The sequence below is a fragment of the Oncorhynchus mykiss genome, chromosome 20 (genome assembly GCF_057628025.1).
Source record: "Oncorhynchus mykiss isolate SJ-2025 chromosome 20, ASM5762802v1, whole genome shotgun sequence".
NCBI classification, from domain to species: Eukaryota; Metazoa; Chordata; class Actinopteri; order Salmoniformes; family Salmonidae; genus Oncorhynchus; species Oncorhynchus mykiss.
Window position 1 is genome coordinate 23,110,129 of NC_143041.1, and position 21,116 is coordinate 23,131,244.

Sequence of the window (21,116 nt, forward strand, 5' to 3'; positions counted from 1 at the left end):
TCTCCAGAAGTTCAGTGAGGATCTCTGAATGATCCAATGTTGACCTAAATGACTAATGATAAATACAATCCACCTGTGTGTAATCAAGTCTCCGTATAAATGCACCTGCACTGTGATAGTCTCAGAGGTCCGTTAAAAGCTCAGAGAGCATCATGAAGAACAAGGAACACACCAGGCAGGTCCGAGATACTGTTGTGAAGAAGTTTAAAGCCGAATTTGGATACAAAAAGATTTCCCAAGCTTTAAACATCCCAAGGAGCACTGTGCAAGCGATAATATTGAAATGGAAGGAGTATCAGACCACTGCAAATCTACCAAGACCTGGCCGTCCCTCTAAACTTTCAGCTCATACAAGGAGAAGACTGATCAGAGATGCAGCCAAGAGGCCCATGATCACTCTGGATGAACTGCAGAGATCTACAGCTGAGGTGGGAGACTCTGTCCATAGGACAACAATCAGTCGTATATTGCACAAATCTGGCCTTTATGGAAGAGTGGCAAGAAGAAAGCCATTTCTTAAAGATATCCATAAAAAGTGTTGTTTAAAGTTTGCCACAAGCCACCTGGGAGACACACCAAACATGTGGAAGAAGGTGCTCTGGTCAGATGAAACCAAAATTGAACTTTTTGGCAACAATGCAAAACGTTATGTTTGGCGTAAAAGCAACACAGCTGAACACACCATCCCCACTGTCAAACATGGTGGTGGCAGCATCATGGTTTGGGCCTGCTTTTCTTCAGCAGGGACAGGGAAGATGGTTAAAATTGATGGGAAGATGGATGGAGCCAAATACAGGACCATTCTGGAAGAAAACCTGATGGAGTCTGCAAAAGACCTGAGACTGGGACGGAGATTTGTCTTCCAACAAGACAATGATCCAAAACATAAAGCAAAATCTACAATGGAATGGTTTAGAAATAAACATATTCAGGTGTTAGAATGGCCAAGTCAAAGTCCAGACCTGAATCCAATCGAGAATCTGTGGAAAGAACTGAAAACTGCTGTTCACAAATGCTCTCCATCCAACCTCACTGAGCTCGAGCAGTTTTGCAAGGAGGAATGGGAAAAAATGTCAGTCTCTCGATGTGCAAAACTGATAGAGACATACCAAGCGACTTACAGCTGTAATCGCAGCAAAAGGTGGCGCTACAAAGTATTAACTTAAGGGGGCTGAATAATTTTGCACGCCCAATTTTTCAGTTTTTGATTTGTTAAAAAAGTTTGAAATATCCAATAAATGTCGTTCCACTTCATGATTGTGTACCACTTGTTGTTGATTCTTCACAAAAAAATTGTTTTATATCTTTATGTTTGAAGCCTGAAATGTGGCAAAAGGTCGCAAAGTTCAAGGGGGCCGAATACTTTCGCAAGGCACTGTATATGGCTCTGGGGACACCCGTTCTAATTAAATGGCAGCACATGCAGTCATGAGCAGAGAGGAGAAAACATACAGTTGAAGTCAGAAGTTTACATGCACTTAGGTTGGAGTCATTAAAACTCGTTTTTCAACCACTCCACAAATGTATTTTCAACAAACTGTAGTTCTCAAATCAAATCAAATGTTATTTGTCACATACACATGGTTAGCAGATGTTAATGCGAGTGTAGCAATATGCTTGTGCTTCTAGTTCCGACAATGCAGTAATAACCAACGAGTAATCTAACCTAACAATTCCACAACTACTACCTAATTCACACAAGTGTAAAGGGATAAAGAATATGTACATAAAGATATATGAATGAGTGATGGTACAGAACAGCATAGGCAAGATGCAGTAGATGGTATCGAGTACAGTATAAGGATATGAGATGAGTAATGTAGGGTATGTAAACAAAGTGGCATAAAGTGAGCTAGAGTTGAGTCAGTATGTTGGCAGCAGCCACTCAATGTTAGTGGTGGCTGTTGAACAGTCTGATGGCCTTGAGATAGAAGCTGTTTTTCAGTCTCTCGGTCCCTGCTTTGATGCACCTGTACTCACCTCGCCTTCTGGATTATAGCGGGGTGAACAGGCAGTGGCTCGGGTGGTTGTTCTCCTTGATGATCTTTATGGCCTTCCTGTGACATCGGGTGGTGTAGGTGTCCTGGAAGGCAGGTAGTTTGCCCCCGGTGATGCGTTGTGCAGACCTCACGACCCTCTGGAGAGCCTTACGGTTGTGGGCGGAGTAGTTGCCGTACCAGGCGGTGATACAGCCCGACAGGATGCTCTCGATTGTGCATCTGTAGAAGTTTGAGAGTGCTTTTGGTGACAAGCCGAATTTCTTCAGCCTCCTGAGGTTGAAGAGGTGCTGCTGCGGCTTCTTCACAACGCTGTCTGTGTGGGTGGACCATTTCAGTTGGTCCGTGATGTGTACGCCGAGGAACTTAACTTACTACCCTCTCCACTACCGTCCCATCAATGTGGATAGGGAGGTGCTCCCTCTGCTGTTTCCTGAAGTCCACAATCTCCTTTGTTTTGTTGACGTTGAGTGTGAGGTTATTTTCCTGTCACCACAAGTCAGTTAGGACATCTACTTTTTGCATGACAAAAGACATCAGAAAATAAAATTGTAGAAAATCGTAGAAAAGTATAAACACCATGGGATCACGCAGCCATCATACCGCTCAGGAAGGAGACGCGTTTTGTCTCCTAGAGATGAACGTACTTAGGTGCGAAAAGTGCAAGTCAATCCCAGATGAGCAGCAAAGGACCGTGTGAAGATGCTGGAGGAAACGGGTACAAAATTATTTATATCCACAGTAAAACAAAATCTATATCGACATAACCTGAAAGGCCGCTCAGCAAGGAAGAAGAAACTGCTCCATAACCGTCATATAAAAGCCAGACTATGGTTTGCAACTGTACATGGGGACAAAGATCGTACTTTTTGGAGAAATGTCCTCTGGTCTGATGAAACAAAAATAGAACTGTTTGGCCATAATGACCATCGTTATGTTTGGAGGAAAAGGGGGGATGCTTGCAAGCCGAAGAACACCATCCCAACCATTTGCAAGCCGAAGAACACCATCCCAACCATGAATCACGGAGGTGGCAGCATCATGTTGTGGGGCTGCAGGAGGGACTGGTGCACCTCACAAAATAGATGCTATCATCAGGAAGGTCAATTATGTTGATATATTGAAGCATTATCTCAGCACATCAGTCAGGAGGTTAAAGCTTGGTTGCAAATGGGTGTTCCAAATGGAAAATGACCGCAAGCATACTTCCAAAGTTGTGGCAAAATGGCTTAAGGACAACAAAGTCAAGCTATTGGAGTGGCCATCACAAAGCCCTGACCTCAATCCTATAGAACATTTGTGGGCAGAACTGAAAAAGCGTGTGCGAGCAAGGAGACCTACAAAACGGACTCAGTTACACCAGCTCTGTCAGGAGGAATGGGACAAAATTCACCCAACTTATTGTGGGAAGCTTGTGGAATGCTTCCCAAAACATTTGACCCAAGTTAAACAATTTAAAGGCAATGCTACCAAATACTAATTGCGTGTATGTAAACTTTTGACCCACCGGGAATGTGATGAAAGAAATAAAAGCTGAAATGAATCACTACTATTATTCGGACATTTCACATTCTTAAAATAAAGTGGTGATCCTAACTAACTGAATATTTACTAGGATTAAATGTCAGGAATTGTGAAAAACTGAGTTTAAATGTATTTGGCTAAGGTGTATGTAAACTTCTGACTTCAACTGTATGTCAAAACAATTATATTACAGTGACTGCATTTATTTGTCTGGCCAATTATCATAATCCAAAATCCATGACCCTCAAAATCCACAGCCCTACTATTAACTAATTGACCAGCTGGTGATGTCACCAGGTAGGCCAAAAAGTCCATTCCACCAAAACAGGCTGAATTTTCAGGCGTTTTTTTGCAAACAGCTCTTACAATAAAAAGGCATTATCATAATGTTTGTAATTTCACAGTATTATTCCAACCTCTGTGTGGAAATATATATAAAAACAGAAAAATCACATTGACAGCACTTGGCCTTTAACACAATTATTTTTTAAGTAGGTCAAGTGAAGGTAAATGTTCAATGGGAAAACAAGAGGGAAGATATTGGTATGCATGTATAAGTATTTGTCTAATAATCCTAGATCATTTAAAGTAATCAAGGTCACTTGGACCCACCTCCTGCTGCGCCTGGCTGTTGCTGGGCTCCAGTTCCAGGACCTTCTGAAAGCAGCGGCTGGCTGCCATGGCGTTGCCCAGAGACAAGTGACACTTGCCCTCTCGCAGATGGCCCTGTGGTGCAGTGGGTGGAAAGATACTTCTTGGTTAAAGCTGCTGGAGGACGACAAAGGTTTGGTGTGCTCCACATAGGGTTCTCACGATACCAGCATTGTGATTAGAGCCCAACTGATATCGGATATCTGGATCCAATACCAGTTTAAGAGGTTGAAAAATGTGCCAATTAACAACATATCTGCCCAAAAATAGTTTTTAATATGAATGTGAAAAATGTGAATACTTTAATAGGATCTCTATGGGAGGGACAATATGCGGTGTACAGTAGGTAGATGCCCTGGCTGAATTAATAAACGTAGTGTCAATGTAAATATGAAATTGCACTTGTAATGTTGTACTGCCGCTTTAAGAACAGGCAGCGAGATGACAACGTTATATCCGAATCATCACCAGATAGTCATCGCTCTTCTCGAAAGTCTAAGCTATCATCAAAATTTTAAAGCATTTGTACTGATCTTTAACCAAAGCCTAAGTCTCAAATCATTGCAGCACTTTAGTTCACAAGCAATGTTATTCAATACAAAATGTATTGGCTAGATATTTCAAATCTGTATGGTAAGCGATACAACGTTTATGCTTGCCGCACTCATTTGAGTCACTACTCGTTCTAGCTAGTAACATCCTAATCACAATATCAGCACATGGCTTGAATGACAGGCACAGACAATAACTGCAACCAGTGTTATTGTATAACTTTCGCCACCAGTCCTGTCATTAGCAGCACAGACTGCCAGGCATGCTAGCTAAAAAATACTAAAAAAGAAAAATGTGGTATTGTAATACTGGTATCGCGACAACCCTATGCTCGACTCCCAATTCTACAATGACGCCACGGAAGCAAGCAGGCTGAACTCTGACCTTCATGAAACAGTCGTCCAGCCGCACGGCCCGTTGGGAGTCCACCAGGGCCTCTCGGAAGCGGCACAGCATCATGAGAGTGGCCGCCCGGTTTCCATAGTAACTGGCGTTTTTAGGACATGCATCTGACAAAAACAAAAAGGGAACCATATTCTCAATAGTCACGCCTGTAATCAATCACCTTGAAACAACAGTCTATAATTCCAGAGAAACATATCAGCATGTCTGGAAACTGAAATAAAATAGTATTCGCTGAATTTTCAAACTAGTCGTCAATGAGAATTGGCTCTAACGATCCAGTTAAATAAGAAATATAATTTGAGAATCCTTCAAAAAAAATGTCCCTACACAGTTGCCCTCTACGCTATGGCCTAGCATGTTGTTACTAAACTAGGGTTCAAAGCTAGGGTTGCATTCTCACCAATGGCCTTTGTGTAGTAGTTAAATGCCTCAGAATAATCCTTCTTGACGTAGAAAGCATTTCCTTGATCTTTGAAGCCCTCAGCCTCCCTAAGAGAAAACAAAAGAAACAAATGGAGCATTCAGGCTATGCACGAAAAACAATTATCATGACGTTACCTACAATTCAGCAGTAACTGATATACAATTACGCTTAAGCCAGTTAAGCAGGGGAAAATCTATTGACAAATCCTCTTTACTTGCTAGGTGGTATTTTGATGTCAGCAAAAATATTCAGAGGCAATCTATTTGTGCATAGCAGCCAGGGGATCTCGTAACAAACACATTTTGACCTATGTGAATGAATTGGCTCAGTGTACCAAACGGGAAAGCACACTTGGCATGTTACCTGATTGGAACAAACAGAAACAACTGGCCCAGTGTGAGGACATAGAAGGCACTGGAGCAAAACCAATGAAGGAAGGGGATTGAATAAATATATCATTAAGACATAGGCCTACTACTAGGGGATGTGTAGTCTACTCGATTGGCTATAGCAGCAATTTAGCAACTGTCCCCTCCGTCCCAATTTAAAGTTGTGCCCCTGAGTTTATGGACAAGCAATCCATGCTTTGGTTTGCCTGGCACTGTTTCCAAATGCTAACATTTTAGAATTTGTTAGCACTTTCCGCACATCCTGTCCAAATTATCCAAAAGCACCTAAAAATTGATTGTTACGCTCAGTCACTTACAGCTGATTTGAACATGATGCGAAAGAAATGCTAATAACAGTCACATGACTTGAATGGGATTTGTGACACAAATGCAACCGTGCCAGCCACTGCAAGGGAAACCTTACAGGCACCTGCCTGTAACAAAGAGACGACAAAGAAAGAATTAACAAATATATTTATTAAATAAAGTAACTTATATACAAGTAACAATGGTGTTAGCATTGATGGTGATGAGGGGTGTTGAGAGGTGCCAAAATAAATTAACAAAGTCCCAAAATGCCCCAACAAAAACAACATGTCCGCACGGAGAGTCTCCTCGAAGTATGGGGGAAAGTATTTATTGCCAGGACACATCTGAGCCAAGGTGTGTCCCATCTCGCAGACGACCCTCCCAGCTCCACCCACAAACATTCTATTAGGGAAAACAAGAGCAGAGAAATAATTTGTCAGAGTGTGGGAGAACCCCCCCCAGGGACCACACCAACCAAAAAAGATATCAAAATAATAAAACATATTGCCCTGGTTAAAGCTACCCAGCTACCCCACTGCCCAAGCCAACCTCATTCTCCCCAGACCTCAGCAATCTTTAAGAGGAATTAAAAAAACGAGGACAGCAGGGAACAGATGACAGGAGCGACAAGATAACATAAAATACAGTTTCCAGGTTACGTGGACAAAAAGCATACGTCACAACACTCAGGGACTACACGCATGAGAAATCACATGTCCACGTAACCAGAACCAGATGCGTTCAGGAACAGTGCGCACGAGAGAGCATCATCAACAATATTATCAGACCCCCAGATGTGCCACACACTGAGATGGAATGCCTGTAAGAACATTATTCTCTGGTCAGGAGACAGACATCAAGAAGGTGAGAGGGTTATGGTTGGTGTAGACCACATTTGGTACTACACCCGACATACACCTTGAAGTCTTGCAGCACCCAAGTGAGTGCTAGAGCTTCTATTACCACCACGGAGTAGTGATAACTGATAACGGTCAAACTTCTTGGAAAAGAAACCAACGGGCCTCAACACCGGACACATCTGCTTACAGCAGGACTGCACTTGCAGTGACTCGCATCTACCTGCAAGGTCAATGACAAATCCACGCCAGGAGCAGCCAGCAACGGACTGGAGGTAAGCAAACTCTTCACATCAAAAGTCTGCTTACAGGAAACCAGACGTAAAACGCATTAGCTTTCAGCAAATCTGTCAGGGGAGCGACTACGGTAGAGAAGTTCCTACAGAAACTACGATAACCAATCATTCCCAAGAAACGCATTTAGTTCTTTATTAGTAATTGACGGTCGAAAATCATCAACAGCTATCACTTTAGCCTGAACAGGACGCACTTCACCCTTCCCAACCACCTTACCAAGGTACGTAAACATCATCTGAGCAAACTCACTCTGCCAAGTTGATAGTGAGGCAACCCACAGCCAGGTGGTCGAACAAGGCTTGAATACGGGAGAAAACCCAATCCATAAGGTGCTGAAAAGTGGCAGGTGCATTACAGGCCGAAACTAATAACCGAATATGAGTACAGACCGGAGGGCGTAATAAAAGGCAGAGAATTCAGATGCCCTACACCTGCCAATTGACCTTTAACATGTCAAACTTGTTCACAAACTTTGCTTCTCAACCTGATTAACGCAGTCCTCCATCTAAGGAAGAGGAAATGAATGAATCTGTACAAAATCGGTTTGTCCCATCCGGTTTACTGACCAAGATACAGGGAGAACCCCAGCAGGAAAAAGAAGGCTCTGCAATATCATTCTCCAGCATCCAGAAAACGACATTTCTCTGGAGAAACTATAGAACCACTGACGGATGGGGTCCGCATCCCTAACATTATGTTGTATTAAGTTTGTACGTTTAGGCATATCAGAAGAAAAAAATAATAATTGGAAAACTCAGAATAAGACCGACCAACTCGTCTTGCCTATCAGCAGGTAGATGAGCAAGGCGGCTATCCAAAACACCCAGTGACTCTACATTTTTCAATCTACCCTGCAGTACGCAATCGTCAGGACATCCTCACCATGCACGTACAATTATTTTTTTATTAACTAGGCAAGTCAGTTAAGAACGAATTCTTATTTTACCCCGGCCAAACCCGGACGCCCTGGGCCATTTGTGCGCCGTCCTATGGGACTCCCAATCACGGCTGGATGTGATGCAGTGCCTTAGACTGCTGCGCCACTCGGGAGCCTTTCACCAGTTCAGAATCCAACATCAGTTTACGCAATGGAAATGAGTGTTCGACCCGATTCCCCTAATTGAAACACGATTCCCTGAATCAGTCTCAGCAAAGAAAGGTAACAGACTAACAAACAACTCAGCCACCTGTGTCCCTCAAGATCTACACTGGCACGTTACTTCCTAACAGACACACAAAACCCTATGTAATGAAAGGTAAATCATTTGGGTCAACTGGGACTTTAACATGCACCTGGGCATAAGACGAAGTGACCGGAGTGAACGGATGTGAGACTGGCGCTTCCATCGCCGTAGGCTTAGGTTTAACGTTAGCGCCAGTACTGAATTTACCCTTAGAGAGAACAGGACATTTGTTTTTTCAATGACCTGAACCCTGACAGTAATGTCACTTGACTGAAGTCAGCTTTACCATGGGAGCCAGGCTCAACTCTAGATGAATGAAGCTCTGCCCGTGAACCAGAGTGTCTCGTTGGTCGAGGCTCAAATCTCTCCAAACGCCCCCACTCAATCCGAATACAGGGCTCTGCAAAGCCACTTATTTGAGTCAAAACATACTCGTCCGCCAAAACCTCAGCTTCAGAGACAGTCTTCACTTTTCGTTTGTTAATTGATCTGCGTTTGTGTCCTTAAATTGTTCTAGCATAATCAGATCACACAGCCCATAGAAAGTCTTAACCACAGAGGAACACCTGCGATTAAACTGTGAAGATAACTTTAGCTCAAATTCAACATGAGGCTGTTTGTTTATCATCCCTTTTTAAAGTTCTAAATTGTTGGCAGTAAGCATCAGGAACCAATTCGTAAATCTGTAACAGCCATTGACCTCATAACTGACAACATTGGCTACACCAAAGTGCTGAATATGTTTCCTGTGCTTTACCAGTCAACACACACAGCAACATTAAAGTGTGATTAGAATCAGGTCAACTCCTAGTGCTAGAAACTTACTCTAACAATGAAAAGAATGTGTCAGGGTCCTTTCATTAAATTTTGGCAACAGCTGTAAGTTTCCAACAATATCAAGTGTGTCCGGGGCAGGAACGAAAGAGGAATCGAAAGGTGAATCAGGGTCACATTACATAAGCAAACTCTCGAGAACTTTCCTTCCCTAACCAATTCTAACCGCTCGTAGCAGCTTGATTTTAGCGAGCACCAAATACTCTAAATTCCAATTCCTTGTCATGCTTAACACAATCAGCGCACTACAAATCCTATTTGAATTCCAATTCCTTATCATGCTTAACACGATCAACACGCTACAAATCCCATTTAAATTCCAAGTCCTTAACACGACTATGCTCAAGCTGTAACAGAAGCAGTTATTTCTGCTGTTCAGAAGAAAGACTACTAGGGCTAACAGACGGAGAGGCCATTGCAGCGAAACCGGGAGATGGCTGGAGAGTCCCCGACTGAGGTGTCTTGTTAAAAGTTAATTTGTGGAATTTCTTTCCGTCATAACGCATTTGAGCAAATCAGTTGTGTTGTGACATGGTAAGGGTAAGGCCATATTCCGTAATGGCAAGAACAGCTCAAATAAGCAAAGAAACAGTCCATCATTACTTTAAAGAACTTTGAACATTTCTTCAAGTGCCGTCACAAAAACCACCAAGCGCTATGATGAAACTGGCACTCATGAGGACCGCCACAGAAATAGAAGACCCAGAGTTACCGCTGCTGCAGAGGATACGTTCTTTAGAGTTACCACCCTCAGAAATTGCAGCCCAAATAAATGCTTCAGGATTCAAGTAACAGACACATCTCAACATCACCTGTTCAGAGGAGACTGCGTGAATCAGGCCTTTATGGTCAATTGCTGCAAAAAAAATACTAAAGGACACCAATAAGAAGAGACTTGCATGGGCCAAGAAACACAAGCAATGGACATTAGACCGGTGGAAATCGGTCCTTTAGTGCAAATTTGAGATGAGTCGGACCGCAGAGTTTAGAAAACACAGCCAACAAGTGCTCAGCATATGTGGGAACTCCTTCAAGACTGTTGGAAAAGCATTCCAGGTGAAGCTGGTTGAGAGAATGCAAAGAATGTGCAAAGCTGTCAAGGCAAAGGGTAAAAATATATTTTGATTTTAACACTTTTTTGGTTACTGCATGATTCCATGTGTGTTATTTCATAGTTGTGATGTCTTCACTATTATTCTACAATGTAGAAAATAGTAAAAATAAAAACCCCTGAAAGAGGTGTGTATTGGTATTGTACAAGGCGCTTCACCAAATCCTACAACAGCTCAACCCTAGTTTAGTTTTCGTGCGGATTCGCGGTGGGTAATTACGCACTGTAGCCCGCTAGAAAGGGGGAGGGGCAGCAAAATGGCAGATTCCACCCCGAGCAACAGATGTGCCCCCTGAGACAACTGATCGGTCCACGGACCCCACACAAAAATAGCTAACAAAATAACTAACTATGCCCAACGTATTCCAAATTGAAACTCGTCGCCAAAAGACTAACAGGGCTATGGCTCCGGGGAGCAAATGGCACTTATCCTATCCAAATCTCCCATTGAGGTACACATCAGAATGTACTCACCTCTTCAGACAAATGTCCCAACAGCAAGTAGAGCAAGAGTTTCCAGCCTGGGCAGGGGACTGGAAACTAACCAATGTTCCTCTCTCCAACGCAGCACACAACCAATTATACAATGCAGTGGCAAGTTTACCAAACAAACATAAACAAAGGCAGCCAACACTGGGCCTAGCAAACAGCGCAACTCAAGACAGCAGTATCAAAACATGAACAGAGTTGATCAAAACACTCAAATTGTTTTCTCCTAAACAAAATACAATTACCAGTTAACTTAACGACACTAGTATTAGGCCTACTGGCATATTTTCCAGGCAACACACCTGTTTGATGACAAGCAAAATCACTGATACGTCTCTAAGGTACTATACAGAACACGTATAAGACTAAGCAGTGAATACCAACCAAAGCGCATTTCAATTAGCATTAACCCATCATAATGCATAAAATAAAAACATATTTATTAAATAAAGTAACAATGGTGTGTGGGTAATCAGTAGTGTAAGCGAGTGGATGAGTGCATAGATGGTGATAATGAGGGGTATTGAGAGGTGCCAAAATAAACTAACAAAGCCCCAAAATGCCACAAAAAAAAAGCAGCATGTCTACATGGTCTCCTCGATGTATGTGTGGGGGTGTATTTATCCCCGGGACACACCTGAGCCCAGGTGTGTCCCATCTCGCTGACAACCCTCCCAGCTCCGCCCACCAACAATCCTATTAAGGATAACAAGAGCAGAGAGAAAGAATTCGGCAGACAGAGTGGGAGGGTCTTCACAAACCGTAGTTACATTTCTAAACAAGATGAAATCTCAAATAGCAGCTTCTCAATACCATGCATAATGTAGGATGCATTGGAACATAAGGCATGGAGAATAATAGGATTATAGTTTGGAAATGTGAGTTTTAAATACTAAAATGTTCAGTGTATGCGAGTATATTTAAATTATTAACCTTTAAAGTTGACAGTGTCAAAATCTTGCCAATCCATTCATTATTCTACTACTAACTATGACTGAGTGCGAGACATGTTTTCCATGATCTAAATATAGTGTAACCTACCAATCAATGTCTATTTAGTGCCATGGAGGGTACAATCTTACAGTCCAGAAATGAAAAGCTTTTACCATGCATGCCAAAAGCCTGGGCCTCTGATAGAGACTGTAGAAGAGTCATCAACACACTCTTTAGTTTCCCCCACCTCTCTAGGAGCATTTGTGCGCCCAGGCCCTATCGAAAGGATCCCACCTTTGTCACCAATGTAGCGGACCGATGTAGACAGACAAGTGCCTTAGCGGAATGCAATCTAAAGCTTGTGTCTTGTGTGGTCCAGAGATGAGAACTCTACCATCTATGGCAAAAGCCTGGGCTCCTGACGGGTACAATTGAATTCTCCCCAATGCATGTTACAATAGTAAAATAATCTGTCACCTGTTAAACTGATTCACAGTGAATTGAGTCTGAGATGTTCAAACAGGCACACATCTGTAGTTGGTGTTCTTCAACTCTAAAAATGCACTAGATTGTTTAAGACCAACCCCAAAAAGAAAAGACAACAGGCAAATGCATACGTGGTCCCAATGTCTAAATAGTGACAGCAGGGCTAGTTCAAACTGCAGCAGGAAGGTTCTCCTTACAGCCCATGCTTGGTAAATAGCACTTGGTTGATCTCTGGGAGATGGACACAGGAGAGCTGAATAGATCACGTGAGAGACCTGAATGAATAAAATAAATCACAGCAAAGTAATGAAGTTTGTGAGCTAGAAAATACATCCTGACAGTCATCCTAACTATTGACAGGGATAATGAGGCATTTCTTATTTGTCAGTATAAATTAAATTAGTGGGTCCTGCCTTTGAATGTATTAGATTTACACTACTTGTCCTACAGGTCAGTCCTCTTAAATTATTACTTGGAATAAACTGATAGCTAAAACGCTCAAATGACATGCTAGCTAGTAATAAACATACACTACATCACAAAGTATGTGGACATCTGCTCGCCAAACATCTGATTCCAAAATCACGGGCATTAATATGGACTTGGTCCCCCCCTTTGCTACTATAACAGCCTCCACTCTTCTGGGAAGGCTTTCCATTATGTTGGATGTTGGAACATTCCTGCAAGAACTTGCTTCCATTCAGCCACAAGAGCATTAGAGGTCAGGCACTGATGTTGGGCAATTAGGCCTGGCTCGCAGTCAGTGTTACAATTCATCCCAAAGGTGTTTCGATGGGGTTGAGGTCAGGGCTCTGTGCAGGCCAATCAAGTTCTTCCACGCTGATCTCAACAAACCATTTCTGAATGGACCTTGCTTTGGGCACGGGGACATTGTGCAGCAGGTAGCCTAGTGGTTAGAGCATTGGACTAGAACCGGAAGGTTGCTCGATCAAATCCCCGAGCTGACAAGGTAAAAATATGTTGTTCTGCACCTGATCAAGGCAGTTAACCCACTGTTCCTAGGTCGGTGTTGAAAATAAGAATGTGTTCTTATTAATTGACTTGCCTAGTTAAAAAAAAAAAAAAAATGTAAGTCACGCTAAAACATGAAAGAGCCTACCCCAAATTGTTGCCACAAAGGTGGAAGCACAGAATCGTCTAGAATGTCATTGTATGCTGTAGTGTTAAGATTTCCCTTCCCTGGAACTAAGAGGCCAAGCCCGAACCATGAAGAACAGCCCCAGGGCATTATTATTCTACCTCCACTGAACTTTACAGTTGGCACTACGCATTCGGTTAGGTAGCGTTCTCCTGGCATCCGCCAAACCCAGATTAGTCCGTAGGACTGCCAGACGGTGAAGAGTGATTCATCACGCTAGAGAACACGTTTCCACTGCTCCAGAGTCCAATGGGGACAAGCTTTACATCACTCCAGCTGACACTTGGCATTGTGCAAGGTGAGCTTAGGCTTGTGTGTGGCTGCTCGGCTATGGAAACCCATTTCGTGAGGCTCCCGACAAACAGTTATTGTGCGAACGTTGCTTCCAGAGGCAGTTTGGAACTTGGTAGTGAGTGTTGCAACCAAGGACAGACAATTGTTACACACTACGTAGGCACTCAGCAGCCCCATTCTGTGAGCTTGTGTAGCCTACCACTTTGTGGCTGAGCTGTTGTTGCTCCTAGACGTTACCACTTCACAATAACAGCACTTACAGTTGACCGGAGTAGCTCTAGCAGGGCAGAAATGTGACGAAATGACTTGTTGGAAAAGTGGCATTAAAGGTTTTTATAACTATACCAAGATAGACCACAGCCTGTTGTTTCCAATGGGAACATATGAGGCCTAGTGGGCAGAACAAGCAAGGAGGAGGGCAGAAGCAAGCACGAGCTAGCGAGATCCTATTGGCGCGTTCTAGCGTGCATCTGCATATTTCCGTTAGGGAACACCTACTCTGAAGTAGGCGTGTGCATTAACTCAATTCTCCTTTACACTCCTAAACAACACGATTTTGAAAAACTTTGCAAAGAGTGAAGTCTACAAAACGTAGTCCACTGTTCATAAGATTATAGTTTTAGGAACAGAAAACTGTATTGAGATCAAACGTTTCATAGATGAGAAAATGTGCAGAATGCCAACCGGATGCCTGACATTTATACATCTGGTGAAATATCTGTCCCATTGTTCTATCTGTGGTGGCATCCTACGAAGGTGCCACGTTGAAAGTCACTGAGCTCTTCAGTAAGGCCATTCTACTGCCACTCTATGGAGAATGCGTGACTGTGCTCGATTTTAAACACCTGTAAGCAATGGATGTGGCTGAAATAGCCAAATACACTAATTTGAAGGGGTGTCCACATACTGTTGGATATATAGTGTATTTACTCCGACTAGCTAGCAACAGATCTACTTGTTCTATCTAGCAAACATTAGCAACATTACTATGGTTGCTGTGCTCTTTGTGTTGATGCATCACGTTTCTATGGCTAAATAGCTAAATTACAAATACATTTAAAATACTTTACCTGATAGCAGTTTGTCGGAAGGAGGTCTCTCGATGTCACCAGTTTTCTACCATCTTAGATACGGATAACATGATCCCCAGCGATAGTACAGAAGTTTATATTGGTTTACAGTTTAGTATTTGGCGGCGTTTGCCTGTCCAGCTAGCGAACATACGTCATTATTTTGACAAACGGAATGTGTTCAGAATTGTTAAAACCAGCTCCTCCCTCAACAGAGATCGATCATCTCGAAAACGAATGCAACTAGCTTGCTAAGGCTTACCACATAGTTAGCTAACGATATTTTGTACATCATGCTATAACGTACAACTGACCTTATTTTAACGCCCCAAAAAACGTAATACTTCCAGGTCAACTGTAATATGAATACCATTGTAAAGCACAATATCTACCCTTTCCAGGAAAATCAATGACAAGCCCGTCATGCTGCCTGTCTCTGCATGATTGAAGAAGGCAATGAGCTCTGTTGGGTCTTTTTAAAAATGGCGGGTGGAGAAACGAAACCTACTGCGTGATAAGGAAAGCGGGAGATGGGGAAACATTATTTTCACCTGACCTGTCCAATTTATCACCTCAGATGTAAATAAAACACTTAACCGGTGTCTGTATATAGCCTTGCTACTCTTATTTTCAAATGTATTTTTCCTGTTTTATTTCTTTACATACCTACACACACACACACACACACACACCTTTTTCCCCCACTATTGGTTAGAGCCTGCAAGTAAGCTGTAAGGTCTACCTACACCTGTTGTATTCAGCGCACATGACAAATAAACTTTGATTTGATTTAAAACACTACAAGTTTATATAATGTGTCATTACATACCTATCTGAAGTTTGTCGAGTTAAGAGTCTGGTTTTTAGGGCGGCACTAAAGTTATCTTCAGAAGTAAACAGCGGCTGTCGCGGCTTTTGAGAGTCATGGTGGCTTGCAGCGATTATGCAAAAAATGAATGCATTCAGTTGTACAATTGACTAGGTATCCGCCTTACCCTGCCCCTTTCTTGTTTTTAAACTGCGAGAGAAGCGCTACACCTAGTGGAGAGGCTGTACTACACAGAATGAGTTGCATAGTACGTACGTCATGACACGTCACAATTTAACAGCGTCAGAGGGGGCAGTTTTTTTTTACTTTTCTCCAATACTATCGGGCCATTACCATGTCAATAGAAACGTAGGTCACAACCCAGATTTTGATGCCAACACAGTCCTATTAGTTTTCATTGCAGTCTCGTTTGAATGCCGCGGTTGCGCAAATTTGTACTGAATGGGGTTAGTCAACATGGTGTCATTTTGTTTGGGTAAACTGTCCACATCCACTTTCTTCCATTAGGCCCATCCATGTAAACTAACAGCGTGATATCTTGCAACCACATCGTTTCTTTTGATAACCAAACTTAAATGCTAAGTCGCTAACTAGCGTGCACAAAGATCATTGATAACTGGATCTCAACGCTAAGTAGGCAAAAAAAAGGCCACATCCGTTCATTTGAAAAATGTAATGAGCAGACCAATATACACAGTTCAGTTATTGACACTTGTGTGGCAAGTAGCTACTATGATGGCATTATCATCGTGACTGAGAAATGGGCCATTCCGTCTGGCCTCAGCATGATTTTATCCTCTAGTCAGATGTGGTGGCCACTTTTTGCTTCCTAGGATAATCCATAGGCAACCTAACATGAGTGGCAAAAATGCAGTGACAAAGGATACACATAGAACAGCACAGTTCAGGGTGGTTTGCAGATTTAGTCAATTAACGTTAGCTAGATAAACTAGTAGAACCTCGAACCAATTTAGTCATTGTAAAGTAACGTTCCTTCGTATTGGCAATTAACAAATGGCATAGTTAACTAATACTAGCTAGGATAGTTTGCTTTCCGGAACGTTCTGTCTGGAGACTTGAGACCGTTGATAATGCCCCTTGGATTAGCTAGTTAGTTGTAGCTAACGTTACCTAACCCTTGTTAGTTGGTGAAAGACAGTTAACGTTAGCGAGCTAACGTTACTGTTAGTTAGCTAGCCAGGTAGGCCCCGCTAAGTAGAAATGACGATTATGCTCGGATTTCGATCAAATAACAAAGGGTACTTTCTTCACAACCATTCATGAAAAAGTGCATATTTAGCTACCTCTCCATGTCGGCGTCAATAATTATTTGTGGCTCTAGTTCCGTCTGCATGTCGACGTCAACAGCTGCCATTTTTTCTGAAAGGAACCCGTCTTTTTTCCCAACGAGTTCAGCCAAAGCCACGCATAGGGGCGTATTTCAGCCTACATACCTCCGCGTCATTGGTCAACAGCATGCGAACGGTGATTGGATAGATTGAGAGCCTCAGACAGGCGTATGTGGTGGAGTGATTCAGGTCAGAATTCTGCCAGGTGAAGCTACTGATACCTCTCAATTTAAGGGCTTTATTGGAATGGGAAACATATGTTTACATTGCCAAAGCAAGTGAAATATGTAATAAACAAAAGTTAAATAAACAAAAAATGAACAGTAAACATTACACCTCCAAAAGTTCCAAAATAATAAAGACATTTCAAATGTCATATTTACGTATATACACAGTGTTGTAACGATGAGCAAATAGCTAAATAGTACAAAAGGGAAAATAAACATAAATATAGGTTATATTTACAATGGTGTTCGTTCTTCACTGGTTGCCCTTTTCTTGTGGCAGCAGGTCACACATCTTGCTGCTATGATAGCACACTGTGGTATTTCACCCAGTTATGGGAGATTGTCCAAATTTGACTTGTTTTCTAATTCTTTGTGTGTCTGTGTAATCTGAGGGGAATATGTGTCTCTAATATGGTCATACATTTGGCAGAAGGTTAGGAAGTCCAGCTCAGTTTGCACCTCATTTTGTGGTCTGTTTGTGAAGAGACCCAGGACCAGCTTGCTTAGGGGGCTCTTCTCCAGGTTAATTTCTCTGTAGGTGATGGCTTTGTTTTGGAAGGTTTGGGTATTGTTCATTTTAGGTGGTTGTAGAATTTAACGTCTATTTTCTGGATTTGGATAATTAGTGGGTTTCGGCCTAATTCTGCTCTGCATGCATTATTTAGTGTTTTACGTTGGACACAGAGGATCTCTAAGAAGATAAGTTTCCATGGAAGTCCTGGGTTCACTGACGCCAAGAAAGGTGAGAAGACAGATGAAAACGTGAATCAACTAAATTAATGTTACTGTGTGAATTAAATTGTCATGTTTGGATTGTTCAAGAGTTCATGAAGAGCTATGAATTTTCATATATTTTGCTCTGCAAGTGCTATGGATTTATTGTTAAAAGAAAACTGTTATTTTGTTTGTTGGAGAGCAACAAGGCTGCACTCCTATCATTTAAATTGAGTTGATTAGATTAGAATCTGGCCATGTTTTCCTGTCTTTTGTTTTCACTAGTAAAGTGCAAAGAAATGCTAAGTCAGGTGGGCATGATTTTCTGCTTGAATTTGGTTAAAAGACAGTGAATTTGTTCATACTTTGAGAACTTGCTACCAAGCTGCTGTGTGTATCTGACACACACAGATTTTTCTTTTAGAGATTATTTTGAACTGTAGACATGTTACCACATTGTTTTAACCTAATGGTAATAGTCATATAGGCTACTCTGTGTTATTATTTAATGTATCATACATTTCATGTATACTAATTGTTTCTGTAAATTGTTTCATGACTAATGCATCCTATTAGTTGAATGGAGTAACTGCATTCCTTGTTTTACAGTTATTTGATGAACTAAACACTTATAATTTAGTAGGTCTATTGGTAGTTATTTACACTATACACATAGCATATTCGTGGGTACCACCTTGACATCGCTGATCTGCTTGCCTCAATAAATTAATGCTAGAACACTGGTCGCCAGGATTAGCTATTTGTATCTAGTCTCTTAATAATTGCGTAATAATGCAAGTTTGACACATGTCCATTATACTGTAGTCATACTGTCGTTGATGCAATGATTCACTATCTTGCTAGATCCTCTAGAGATGCTCATGGCCTGTTATATCCCCACCAGTAAATGTGAACCGTTAATGCTGTTTTTTAAATAATCTACAATGTTAATTTATGGTAATTTATGTTAATGAAATTCAAACTGCTACACTTGATCAACAAGTTTTGTTTTATTTCATAATATTTACAACTTTTGTCAATTTCTTCATTGTTTTGTACATTTCTTGATTGCATTGAGCATGTATTTTTTTGTCAGTCCTGTCAATATTGAGTGATCACACATGCATCAGCATGCATACAGTAGAAGGCTACTTTGCCGGCTTGCAAATATGTGCTAAAAGTGGAGCTGTTTCACAGTATTGTTGGTTATTTTAACCACCAAAATTTCTGTAATAAAAAAAAAAAAAAATGAACCACAGAACCAACACTGCAATATAGCCCTACATTCAGAAAAAAAAAGTGCTATCTAGAACCTAAAAAGATTCTTCTGCTGTCCCCATAAAACCCTGTTTGGTTCCACGTAGAACCCCTTCTGTGTCTAGGTAGAACCCTTTTGGGTTCCATTCCAGAGGGTTCAATTTGGAACCCAACAGGGTTCTTACTGGAACCAAAAATACTTCAACCTGGAACCTAGCTAGCATCAGACTAGCATCCTCAAACGGATAAAAATGAGACACGAGGGCACCCCACACTCATTTTAGATCCCAAGGGGTCTTCATTTTCATATGCTCTCACTCACATCACTATCTCCTTTGCCATCTTCCATTTATTGCATTTCAACATTGATACATAAGGACATCACACGTCTTTTCTTGGAACTCTATGTACGCACACACTACTGTAGCATCTTGTTTACATTTCTCTCATTCTAGCTGTCCAGCTGAGGCCTTGGGGTGGATCATGTTTCAATGAGATGGCCACAGGAGTATGTAAGTAGAGTCATTTTCAGTGTGCCGGCAAATTTGTTGAACAGGAGAAAAGGATGTGTTTGTGGAGGGAGAGCAGTGGGCGTGGTGGGTTGAACAGCTGCAGTGAAGTTAATTGAAGGTTAAATAAAAAATACATTAATACAAATCACATCTTGACAAAAACAAAGCTCGATTTAGAAATTAGACACTGCCATAGTTCAACAGCTGAAAAGCCTTCATGAACATGCTCCCAGAGATAGCAAGACATCCAGTATTTACTGAATGAAGTAGCCTACCCATCCCCATTTACAATTTCATTCATCAATAAAATAAATTATACTAAAGCACATTCAATGACGTTATTGTAGACTATAGGCTACTCCTGTATCTACCTGGTAATCATTGAATTAAGTATCGTACCCATCCACACTTAAAATTGTATATATCAATTAGATAAATAATACTAGCACATAGTTACATTATTGAAGAATAGGCTACTCCTGTATCCACACAATAATAGGATACCGTTATGATTTCATTGGTCTTGTCAGGCATGATTTTAAGTCTTCAATCGAAGTTCTATGCTGTACCTCGTTTCTCACCTTCAGGGAAAAGTAATTATGCATCCCCCTTCATTTCAGCTCGTGTGTGTGACAGTGTAAAAAATAAACCCATGCCTTCAGCACACAATGTAAAATATGTATACAGTGCATTTGGAAAGTATTTAGGCCCCTTGACCTTTTCCACATTTTGTTGCGTTACAGCCTTATTCTAAAACGGGATTAAAAAATAAAAAAAATCCTCAATCTACACACAAAGCGAAAACAGATTTTTAGCAAAAGAAAATAAACAGAAATACCTTATTCACCTAAGTAATTCAGACCCTTTGCCATGAGACTAGAAATTGACCTCAGGTGCATCTGTTTCCATTGATCATCCTTGAGATGTTTCTACCACTTGATTGTAGTCCACCCATGGTAAATTCAATTGATTGGATATGATTTGGAAAGGCACACACACAGCTGTCTATATAAGGTCCCACAGTTGACAGTGCATTTCAGAGCAAAAACCAAGCCACGAGGTTGAAGGAATTGTCCGTAGAGATCAGAGACAGGATTGTGTCGAGGCACAGATCTGGGGAAGGGTAACAAAACATTTCTACAACATTGAAGGTTCCCAAGAACACAGCGGCCTCCATCATTCTTAAATGGAAGGAGTTTGAAACCACCAAGATTCTTCCTAGCGCTGGCCGCCCAGCCAAACTGAGCAATCGGGGGAGAAGGG

General features: G+C 41.6%; 1 protein-coding gene across 11 annotated transcripts in view; it reads right to left on the reverse strand.

The window, feature by feature from the left end:
- LOC110499157 (dnaJ homolog subfamily C member 7) overlaps positions 1-17,262 on the reverse strand; it is a 49,689-nt gene extending 32,427 nt beyond the window's left edge. For 4 of the 11 annotated variants that reach the window (XR_016489436.1, XR_016489437.1, XM_021576107.3 and 1 more), the window contains exons 1-5: positions 17,099-17,229; positions 6,260-6,376; positions 5,530-5,618; positions 5,109-5,233; positions 4,134-4,247 (exon numbers count right to left, since the gene is read on the reverse strand). Coding sequence is in view for 4 of the 11 variants with exons in the window: in XM_021576107.3 (XP_021431782.1) it covers positions 4,134-4,247; positions 5,109-5,233; positions 5,530-5,618; positions 6,260-6,376; positions 17,099-17,169 (516 nt within the window). In the remaining 7 variants the exon portion in view is untranslated. Of the gene's footprint in view, positions 1-1,980; positions 4,248-5,108; positions 5,234-5,529; positions 5,619-6,259; positions 6,377-17,098 lie in introns of those variants that run through there. The other 7 variants (XR_016489438.1, XR_016489439.1, XM_021576108.3 and 4 more) reach the window with 3 other exon arrangements.
- Positions 17,263-21,116: the final 3,854 nt, after the last annotated feature.